Below are 12,023 nucleotides of genomic sequence, written 5' to 3'. Positions count from 1 at the left end.
CGCGTCTCCACTGCTAGGGACCCGCGACCAGCGCTCGAAACATACAGGACAGTTGACCCAGCACACTTGACCGGGGCCCACGGCCCTGACCACACCTCTCCTTGGGGGCGCTCCCCCACGCGCGCCCCGCTCGGCGCCCCTCTTGGGCTTCCTTGCCCACAACAACCCGCGCCACGCTACCTTCCAGCCACCTTCTATCAATAAACAGCTGAACCAGAATTGTGTCTCCATGAACCCACCAAATCAGGGCAACACAAAACCCCTGACACTCTCTGTCCCTCTCTCTGAGGAACCAGGGTTAGCTGTCCATGTCCTCAGCGCTATCGACCAGCGACTTCCTTCCTTCCTTTCTCTCTGTCTTCCTTCCTTTCTCTCTGTCTTCCTTCCTTTCTCTCTGTCTTCCTTCCTTTCTCTCTCTCTTCCTTCCTTTCTCTCTCTCTTCCTTCCTTTCTCTCTTCCTTTCTCCCTCTCTCTCTTCCTTTCTTTCTCTCTCTCTTCCTTTCTCTCTCTCCCTTTTCCTCTCTTCCTTCCTTTCTCTATCTCTTCCTTTCTCTCTCTCTTCCTTTCTTTCTCTCTCCCTCTTCCTTTCTCTCTCTCTCTCTCTTCCTTTCTTTCTCTCTCTCTTCCTTTCTTTCTCTCTCTCTCTCTCTCTCTTCCTTTCTTTCTCTGTCTCTTCTTTTCTTTCTCAGTCTCACACAGATGTTATCCCATGCCCAATTGCAGATCACGAGCTTTTAACCTTGATCTTAAATATAGAAAAACCAAAGCGACAACCAGTCACCAAAACTTCTCGTGATCTAACCCATTACGATCCTAAATCACTCTGCGAACATATAGCTAACGAATCATCGCTATTAGATATTTTAGCAACAGATAATGTTGACAGACAAATTGCCACTTTAACAGAAGTGATAAAGAATAGCATAAACGCCTCCGCACCCATTAAAACTAAAACAGTAAAACGTCCTCCCGCCCCCTGGATAGATGACAACATCAAGAGAGCCATAAATGATAGAAATAATACTCAGAAAGCTCTCAAGATAAACAGATCTGACACCACCCTTCAGGCTGAATATAAACATAAGAAAAGGAATGTGAAAACACTTATTCATAGTGCGAAAACAAATTATTTCAAAAGTAAGATCAATGAATGCAGAAACGATTCTGCCGAAACATGGAAACTGGTTAAGAAACTAGTGCCAAATAAGAAACAAAACACAGACATTTCCACAAATTCCATAAATGATATAGAACACTTTAATAACTTCTTTGCAGAAGTCGGTAGGCTCACTTACGAACAGACAATCGCCCCCACACATCTACGCAATATAAGTGAAGCAAGGCCTAAAACAAACATTTTCAGACCACAACCAGTAGGACTAGATACAATTATAGTAACAGTAAAACAGTTAAGAAAAACAAATTCCGTAGGAGCTGATGGCATTGCACAGCGCTTCATAAATGATAGTCTACCAGCAATTGCATACTATCTGACAGTCATCATTAATACATCCATAGTCACCGGTGTCTACCCATCACTTTGGAAACATGGTATCATCACACCTATTTACAAATCCGGTGATACAGACGAAATAAATAATTATCGACCCATCACAATACTGCCGGTAATATCTAAAGTACTCGAGAAAATAGTCGCGAACCAATTAACAGCATTTTTGGAAGAGAACAACCTTATATCAAACACGCAACACGGGTTTAGAAGTAAATTATCAACCGAAACAGCGTTACTAAAAATCACAAACGAAATTTATAACAACATAGACAACAACCAGATAAATTTGCTCACTTTGTGTGACTTATCTAAGGCCTTTGACAGCGTCAGCCACGAAATCCTTCTCAACAAACTTACAAATCACGGAATTGATAACTTATGGTTTAAAGATTACTTGTCCGCGAGAACTCAATCAGTCAAAATTTATGAAAAAGTATCATCAAAGAAACAAGTTTCGTTCGGTGTTCCACAAGGCTCCATCCTAGGCCCAATCTTATTCACTATTTTCATCAATGATCTGTCATCAATTGCAAAAGACTGTCTTCTTATTCAGTACGCTGATGACTCTCAATTTCTCCACGCTGCCTCTGTTAACAATTTAAATGAGTTAATAGGGAAAGCTAAACAAACCCTAACAGAAGCAAAACAATACTTTGAAATAAATGGTCTAAAGCTAAATCCACAGAAAACACAATGTATTTTCATAGGCAGCCGTCAGAACATTGCAAAAATACCCATAGATACAATGATAGAATTCCAGGGCTGCTACATCAAACCCAGCACAACAGTAAAAAATCTAGGAGTTTACATAGACAGATACATGACATTTGAGACACACATTGACCACATCTACAGGAAAGTAATGGGCACGCTGATATACTTAAATCACATCAAAAATAAAATACCCACAGAAACAAGAATTATTGTTATACAAACACTAGCACTTAGCATAATCAATTACTGCCTAAACATCTGGGGCTCCACAAATAAAACACAAATACAAAGGACACAGAAACTACAGAACTTTGCAGCAAGAGTAGCACTAGGAAATATAAATAAATATGACCACATCACACCACATATCAACACACTAAAATGGCTAAAAGTGCAACAGAAATACAACTATGACACATGCATTCTAATCCATAAAATTATACATGGAATTTACCCACATTGGCTATTACCTATACGGACAACAGGTAACACAACGGGTGTCCAAACAAGGCAAAACAATTGCCTATATATCAAGAGATCAAATACAGAAACCGGGGCAAGAAATATGCTAATCCGAGGACTGGTGACTTGGAACCAATTACCCGAAAATGTAAGAAATATTTCCAACCAAAAGACATTTAAAACAAAAGTGAAAGAACATCTACTGAAATATCAATGACATCAGGCGCATAAACATCAAGCCCAGCACGATATTTCAATCACATATGGTATTATTGTTATGTGTAATTTTGTTCCACAAGCATTGTATAATATCTATGTTCATAGCACCCTATTGCACTGTGTAAACACCTTATATGTAAAGAGAATACCCATTGTAATTAATGGAATAAAGTATTTGAATTTGAATTGAATTTGAACTCTCTTCCTTTCTTTCTCAGTCTCTCTTCCTTTCTTTCTTTGTCTCCCTTTCTTTCTCTCTCTTCCATCCTTTCTCTCTCTCCCTTCCTTTCTCTCTCTCCCTTCCTTTCTCTCTCTCCCTTCCTTTCTCTCTCTCCCTTCCTTTCTCTCTCACTCTCTCTCTCCCTCTCTCTCTCTCTCTCTCTCACTCTCTCTCTCTCTCTCTCTCTCTCTCTCTCTCTCTGAGGAACCAGGGTTATCTGTCCATGTCCTCAGCGCTATCGACCAGCGACTTCCTTCCTTTCTCTCTCTCTTCCTTCCTTTCTCTCGCTCTCTCTCTCTCTCTCTCTCTCTCTCTCTCTCTCTCTCTCTCTCTCTCTCTCTCTCTGTCCCTCTCTCTGAGGAACCAGGGTTAGCTGTCCATGTCCTCAGCGCTATCGACCAGCAACTTCCTTCCTTCCTTTCTCCCTCTCTTCCTTCCTTTCTCTCTCTCTTCCTTCCTTTCTCTCTCTCTCTTCCTTTCTCTCTCTCCCTTCCTTTTCCTCTCTTCCTTCCTTTCTCTATCTCTTCCTTTCTCTCTCTCTCTTCCTTTCTTTCTCTCTCCCTCTTCCTTTCTCTCTCTCCCTCTCTTCCTTTCTTTCTCTCTCTCTCTCTCTTCCTTTCTTTCTGTCTCTTCTTTTCTTTCTCAGTCTCTCTTCCTTTCTTTCTCAGTCTCTCTTCCTTTCTTTCTCAGTCTCTCTTCCTTTCTTTCTCAGTCTCTCTTCCTTTCTTTCTCAGTCTCTCTTCCTTTCTTTCTCTGTCTCCCTTTCTTTCTCTCTCTCCCTTTCTCTCTCTCTCTCTCTCTCTCTCTCTCTCTCTCTCTGTCTCTCTCTCTCTCTCTCTCTCTCTCTCTCTCTCTCTCTCTCTGAGGAACCAGGGTTATCTGTCCATGTCCTCAGCGCTATCGACCAGCGACTTCCTTCCTTTCTCTCTCTCTTCCTTCCTTTCTCTCTCTCTTCCTTCCTTTCTCTCTCTCTTCCTTCCTTTCTCTCTCTCTTCCTTCCTTTCTCTCTCTCTTCCTTTCTCTCTCTCTCTCTTCCTTTCTTTCTCTGTCTCTTCTTTTCTTTCTCAGTCTCTCTTCCTTTCTTTCTCAGTCTCTCTTCCTTTCTTTCTTTGTCTCCCTTTCTTTCTTTGTCTCCCTTCCTTTCTCTCTCTCCCTTCATTTCTCTCTCTCTCTTCCTTTCTCTCTCTCTCTCTCTCTCTCCCTCTCTCTCTCTCTCTCTCTCTCTCTCTGTCTCTTTCTCTCTCTCTCTCTCTCCCTCCCTCTGTCCCTCTCTCTGAGGAACCAGGGTTAGCTGTCCATGTCCTCAGCGCTATCGACCAGCGACTTCCTTCCTTCCTTTCTCTCTGTCTTCCTTCCTTTCTCTCTCTCTCTTCCTTCCTTTCTCTCTCTCTTCCTTCCTTTCTCTCTCTTCCTTCCTTTCTCTCTCTCTTCCTTTCTTTCTCTCTCTCTTCCTTTCTCTCTCTCCCTTCCTTTTCCTCTCTTCCTTCCTTTCTCTATCTCTATAAGTAATGAATTTCAACAATCAATCAACGAAACGTACAAGAAGAGAATGGAGTACATGGATTTTGTAAAATTATTATGAATCACAAGAAAATTCTCAATTTAAGAGAAATCATGAACAAATATTGAGGGAATAAATTATTTAATAAGCAATATTTATGTTTGTGACTGTAAGTCATGCTCTCACATCTGTTCGCAGGATATGTGTTGCCATTTCCTGCTACCTTAAAGATTTAAAATTTTCATTATTGGCACTTCTAACCAGCAAAACCAACATAAGAGCGATTGCATATTTTGCACGGCTTAATACGTATGTGGGAGAAGAGAAGGAAAGACCTGGCTGCAGCCACAGTTGCCTTGGAATGCCATGGGACGGGACGTCGCTGGAAGATTGCCATAGGCCTGAGGACCATGAATTTGTTAGTGTAAGTATTAAGCCCCCCAGTATGAAATAAATAGGCACCATCTCCCAGGACGGCCGCAGATCCAGGGAAGAACCAGGAACTCGTCAGATTAGGCATCAGGTTCCCCAGGATGCTATGGAAGAGTGACATCTGCCTGGACTCCAGTAGTCGTCAGGGCAGGTATCAGCTGCCCATAGATGCTGAAAGGACGCCCCTGCCCTGACGCCCATAGACCCATATGCAAATTAAAAAGACGTCTGGACGATCATGAAGCCGAGAAAGACTTGGACATGTGGACGAATGCGCCGCCGAATAACACCTGGACGAAGACTATGAAGAAGTATGGACAATCCAAAGTCGAAAAGGACCTAGGCGAGACTTTCGAGGATGTGTGGACGTCGAGGACGGAGGAATTCACCATTTACCAAGAAGAGGCTTACAAGGAGTAGCAACACAAGGATAATCTAAAACAAGAACGCGAGCAGATTGAGTTCGATGACGGGCCACCCATGAGTAGGTGGCCAAGCGTGAGTAGGTGGCCCGGCAATGTAGCATACTGCATAACATAATGTATTAGGAAACGTTGCAGACCAGGCGGTTCTTTGTGGGCGCCACGAGGCTTGTGCATACACGCGTTGGTCGCCCCTCATGTGGCCCCATGCCACCACTTGTGCCTGCTGCTCAGATATAAGGCGACTCAGTTTGACCTCTCCCTCACTTAATTCAGAGACAGCCTGACCTCCGGACCGCTCACCCTCTGCGCAGCTGCGCTTTCGCTAGGGCGTCTTGTATCATGATTAATTTTACTCGTGTGTAAACTCTTCAGACAAAAGTCAGTTGTATACTTATTATAACCTGCCTAACCAGTTTAATGGAGAAGGTTTATAACCTTTTATACTCTCTCTCCTAGTTCTCAAAATGTGGGAAATTACTTGTATGATTATTGTAAAATCAGGACTGTCATGGTTTTCTTTTTTTCAGAGATGGAATTGCACAGAACTTGATTGGACCTTTCCAGCATTACAATGAGTGAGTAACTACATGTCATTTACATGCGTGTGTGTGTGCCTTGTCTCTGTCTCTCCCTTTATCTTTTTCTGTTTCCCTCCCTCCCCCCTCTCTGTCCCTCTACCTCCCTCCCCCTCTCTGTCCCTCTTTCCCTCCCTTCCCCCTCTCTGTACCTCTTTCCCTCCCTCCCCCCTCTCTGTCCCACTTTCCCTCCCTCCCCCTCTCTGTCCCTCTTCCTTCCCCCCTTCTCTCTCTTTCTCCCTCTCCCTCTAGTTCTCAAAATGCCGGAAATTACTTGCATGATTATTGTAAGATCATGATAACTGTCAATGTTTTCTTTTTTTCAGAAATGGAATTGCATAGAACTTGATTGGACCTTTCCAGCATCACAATGAGTGAGTTACTACATGTCACTTACACTCTGTGTGTGTGTGTGTGTGTGTGAGAGAGAGAGAGAGAGAGAGAGAGAGAGAGAGAGAGAGAGAGAGAGAGAGAGAGAGAGAGAGAGAGAGAGAGAGAGAGAGAGAGAGAAAGAGAGAGAGAGAGGTGGGGATGGAGGGGGGATATAAAAGATTGTTAATCCTATATTATTGGTGGGTAGAGTGATACTTTTATACAAGTAGATTAGAGCACAATATGGGATAACTGCAGTGTGCTTGATACGGTGCTCCGCGGTCGGCCTGGCCCGAGAAGTAAATTGGCTTTGTTTCTGTGTCTGTCGGTTTAGTGAGTGAGTGAGAGCAGGTCAAACCACTGGCGTCGACCCAGGCTAGCAGTAGATGTCAATCTTGGCTTGGATATATTTAGAAGCAGGCGGACAACATAGAGACCACATGATTTGGACTTCTGTAGTATGCTATACTGCTTGTCCTGTTATTTGCCTCATGAGTGACCCATCGTTGGACCCGATTTGCTGTTCATTTCGTTCTCGTTGCTCCTTGTCGGCCTTTTCGTCTTGGTCCTCGGTATATCCATCCGTTCTCGACGTACACATCCTCGAAGGTCTCACCTAGGTCCTCGACTAGATCGTCCAGACATCCGTGTAGTCATTGTCCAGGTTAAACTCGGCGGCTTATTCGTCCACTAGTCCTCGCAGATCTCGTCCAAGTCCGGCTTCTTTCTCGTCCAGATGTCTGGGTCTACAGGCGTCGGTAAAGGAGTCCTTTCTGCCATCTTAGAGTGGCTGATGCCTGCGCTGATGAGCTGGAGTTTGATGGGATCTATGGGGGTTTAGGCAGGCAGCGCTCTTCCACAGCATCCTGGGGCAACTGGTACATGCACTGGCGCATTCCTACTTCTTAGCTGGATCTACGGGCAGGTGCCACCTGCTCGTTCCGGCAGGTGGCACCCTTCCACTTCATCCTTGGGCGGTTTAATACCACCACACTGACGAACTCCTGGTCTGCAGGCCTACGTCGATATTCCGGTAACGTCCTTCCCACGGTCTTCTACGGCAACCATACATGCGGCTCCAGTGCCGTGTAGGATTGAGAAAAGAGAAAAAGAAAAGCAACAGAGAGAGGGGGATTTTAAACGTCATTACCTGGTGTTTTTATACTTATTTGCAGTTTTTACTTTGTTATTTCATATTTTTTTTTCACTTTTATTTAAAGAAAATAAGTAGCAATCCGCAAGGACATGTTTGAGCTACAAACCCTCTCAGAGAGATATAAGAGCAGATGCGGGAAGCAACAATGGCAATGAGCGAGGATTTGCTTGAACCAAATTGTCGTCCAAAGAAAGAAAAAAACTTGAAAATATGAATTCTGCATCATTTTCACTCATCACGACGCAAAATCGCGGGCAAAAAAGATTCCTGCAACTACAGCAACAACAAACCCTTTGTTCTGCATAAGTGTGTGTGTGTGTGTGTGAGCGTGAAAATTGAGAGTGAAAGAGCTCGCACAAGAATAAATCACAAACATAAATATTAATGACCATTTCAACAACAGATGTAATAATTATTAATGATATTAATACAAAATTATTTCAACTACTACACTGAACTCAACTTTTGATATATGGAATGTATGCATTAGTGAATGGTGACGAAAATTCTTTGCAATGCAAGGCTTCACAGTTCAGAGATGAATGAGGCTATCCACGATTGTCTTTAATCTTGATTTCAAATTCACTACAAATTCTGATAGACTGAGGTAATTACATCTAGCTTGCATGTCAGATTACGGTGTTCATCGACAGAGGTTCTTATGACCAAATTACTGAACGAAATTACACGACTACCTTAGATTCTACCCAGAAATATGCAAGCAACTTTAGTAAAGTAAGGACATGATTACTAAGCGAAACATCATTCTAGTTCAAGATCTTCGTCCTACATTTAGACGAACGTCAATACTGGCTCCCACCGACACGAGTTGCCGATCGAATGCGTAACTTCAGTTGTACTTTTTAACCTACCCTAGGACGTCGGAGTAGAAGATCTATTAGGCAATGCACGTAACTACTCGCATCCCTGCGCATATGATTGGGAGAGATCCTAATCTCTAAATAAAGATTTTAACGGATTCGCAATATAGGCTCTGTTCTATCGCATATAGAACAAAACAAACAACCAAATACATTACAGCTTTCCCATCCCGCGACTGACTGGATGAAAGGGAAGGTGGTGAGGTCAGTCGAGGAGTGGAGGCAAGCTTTTCACAAGAAAAAAATTATATGAGTTTGTGAATATGAATAACTAAATTAGTAAGAGGTCAAAACGAACTGAAAGAGTGCAGTGAACAAGTGTATTTCAACCTTCAGTCAACAAAAAACGTAGTAAATGAAGTAACTGCGAAAACAAGAAAATTCTCAGTTTAAGGAAACTACAAACGCATTGAATTCGTCGTAGTTGAAACAATATAAGTCACAAAAACGAGAGAAATTAATTACTTTATGAACCGTATTTCATGTTTGTGACGGAAAGTCATATTCCCACATCAACTCGCAGGAATATGACCTCGGGTCAGTGAAGGATACAGAGTTAGATTATTGCCATTTCCTGTTGTATAGGAATTACCAGTCTTCACTTTATAACCAGTAAAACCAATGTAAGTGTGACTGCATTTTGTATGGCTTAACACAAAGAAAACGTATATTGCATGGTTTTGAAAAAGTCCTGTTTGTGTGCTGGCGAGCGGTTTTCGGAGGCGAGGTTTGTGTTTTCTAGCCGAAAGGTCGAAAACTACCACCATGCCACCAGATATAAAAGGCTTTTAACCTCCTGTATTGGTACTGATGGGGAGAATGATACTTGTACTCGGCGTTACTCTTCATTCTTAAGAGGTACACATAAGTAGAATAGATCACGAAGCGGGATAACTGGTAGTGGGTCTCACGTTCTACCAGATCCAGGAGGTAAATTGGCTTCGTGTTTCTTTGTCGGTATAGTGAGTGAGTGAGACCAGGTCAAACTGCTGGTGACCGGTGTCGACCCAGGCTAGCAGTAAATATCAAGCTTGGCTTGGTTATTTTTAGAAGCAGCCAGACAGCATAGCGACCACGTCACTTAGACTTAAGAGTAGGGGCATCTTTTTGTCCCCAAACTTTAGTGGTTTACAGAAAGGCACATTCCCGTTCCAGAGTTTATTGATGGTAGCAGGTAACATGGATGATTAAGATGCAAGCGTCAGCTAGTGCAAAAGTTCCGGGTAGGAGGCCTGCAGTAGTGGCTCTCAGAGGAAGCAGCATCTAAGCGAAAACGTGACTTTAGGTAGAGCATCTTGTATAGGTCAGGAGAGGGTCAGAATCACTCTCTCTCTCAGCATTGCCCCATCTGCCTAGTAAAGAATCAATTAGTTCAAACGTCTTTTTCAGATATCCCTCACATTTTTAGTGCTCATCTTTTACTCCACAGCTAATGTACTCCCTTTTCCAGGTATGGAAAATGACCTCTTTGTGTACAACACCATCGACACCCCAACTGTGGTGGGACTACTGAGGAATATCCTAACGCAATACCCAGACAATGGTCAAATAATAAAGGTAAATACCTAGTTAAATGTCCTCTCGCAACCTATTTATATATGTATGTATGTAGTCAGGATCTTCCTCATCATGAGAATCCCACGACGTTCATGGTACAGGGTAACGCACGGCGTAGTGTCTGGACCAGTCTTCGACAGCGTGAAAGGTCAGCATCTTCGGCTTAATATTCCCGAGCAAGGAGAGTGGCCCTTGTCTCTCCATTGCCACACGAAGGCTTTATATCCTCTTGGTGGAGTTTAGGTAAGGGGTTTAGATCAAGTGAAGGATATGTATGCGTCTGAGGAAGAATAGGTTGTCAAAGCAGAAAGAGTGGGATTCTGTAAGAAAGTCTGAAAGTTAGGGAGGTCGGTGAAGGGCTATAGCAAAGCGTAGACAAGACAACAGAATGTGTGAAACTGAAACAGGGACATTATATAGGGGACATAGGGATAGACGAGACATAAAGGAAGTGTGAGGAAGAGACAAAATGGTGGTTGGGAAGTGGTATAGGAAGATGTGCAAGGAGTCTCTTGAAGGCAGATAATGGATGGATTATAAGACAAAGGTCAGGTCTGCGAGAACAGAAACCGTGAATATTCCAATGTAGGAGAGTGATTACTTAGTTGACCTACGAGTGGTAACGGTTATTGTATATTTTGGAGAATTTGAAGAGGAAGGAACTATGGAATGAGATAAGGAATTAATAGGTGGTGTAGTATTAGAAGGAAGATATGGGAAGGACATAGTTGTAACATAAGGGATTCACGTTTGTATCCAGGAGGGAGTAGAAGGGACAGAGGGGATGGAGGAAGGATTATGTAGGTGTAGTTGGAGTTGAGGGGGATGATCTTGTTGGGAAGGAGTTGGAGGAAGGATGTGTAGAGGGAATATGAATAAGAGGAGAATTGATATCGACAGTCACTTTGAGTGTGGAGGGAACAGGAGTTGTGGAATCTGAGGGTAGATGAGGTTTCGGTGTCACTTTGTGACTCGGCAGATAGTTTTGAATATCTTCCAGAGTTTCTGTATTTGAGTTGGTTGGAGTGTTTTGTGAGACAAAGGTTTTCTTATGAGGGTGTGGGGGATAGGAGACTAGTGTCTGAGGAGTAAAGGCAAATGTAGGTGAAGGTGAGAGGGTGGTATGAGAAGTGGTGGAACGTTTAGTCTGCTGGTATAGTGCGGGGAGGGAGAGGAGAAGGTGCTGGGGCTGTAGTAGAGATTGGAGTCTGAATTTAGAATGGCAAAAGAATTTGACTGGGGAAAGTAGGAGGTAGAATTGGAGGTGAGGGAGTAAGTAGGTATAGGGGAGGATGTAGGAACATCTTGGGATGGAGGGGGAGGGGGAGGGGCAGAGCGAGCGATATTACTGGAGTGGGGAGTATGAGGGGGTCACGTGCTTCCTGTCTGGCTTTATGCAGAGTGAGACCGTCTGTATCAGATAGTTGCCACCTCAGACTCAAACTTGTAGGTGAGGCAGCCTCTATAAAATAAATTATGGGGGCCGCCGCAGTTGTACGTGACTGTACAGAGCAGTTTGATCGGTTATGACCAGGACACATATATGTTATATATTTACGCATATGTATATGTATATACATACATCTACATATGTATATATATCATATAGTTATGGTTACCTATATCTATCTATCTATCTATCTGTATATATATATATATATATATATATATATATATATATATATATAAAAGTATATGATGAAATATATGTATGTGTGTGTGTGTGTGTGTGTTTGTGCTTTCTTTGTGGTCTGCGGGAAAAAAAACTATTACTAGAATATGCTTGGAAAATAACTCATTTCCATTTCTTCTGAAAGGAACTTGTACAAAATGGTGAAGATGCCGGCGCTACACAGGTCATCGTTCTTCATGATACACGGGAATTTGGACCCGTTCCGCCAGCAAGGGGAGTGGACTTTCACCGTTTTATCAAAGTTGGTTGACCTACTATTCCGTTTTCCTCTTTTTCTCTTTTTTATGTGCATTGCATTAGTTA

The 12,023-nt window shown here is 42.9% G+C and overlaps 1 protein-coding gene across 1 annotated transcript in view; it reads left to right on the top strand.

The window, feature by feature from the left end:
- Positions 1 to 5,907: 5,907 nt before the first annotated feature.
- LOC138859285 (sacsin-like) overlaps positions 5,908 to 12,023 on the top strand; it is a gene marked incomplete at its 3' end in the record, with an annotated part of 15,664 nt that continues 9,548 nt past the window's right edge. The window contains 4 exon segments of the mRNA XM_070113615.1: positions 5,908 to 6,061; positions 6,388 to 6,435; positions 9,921 to 10,027; positions 11,845 to 11,961. Of these exon segments, the coding sequence (XP_069969716.1) occupies positions 6,432 to 6,435; positions 9,921 to 10,027; positions 11,845 to 11,961 (228 nt within the window).

The sequence above is a fragment of the Penaeus vannamei genome, chromosome 34 (assembly GCF_042767895.1).
Source record: "Penaeus vannamei isolate JL-2024 chromosome 34, ASM4276789v1, whole genome shotgun sequence".
In the NCBI taxonomy this organism is placed as follows: domain Eukaryota; kingdom Metazoa; phylum Arthropoda; class Malacostraca; order Decapoda; family Penaeidae; genus Penaeus; species Penaeus vannamei.
This window is presented reverse-complemented; position numbering and strand designations above follow the sequence as displayed.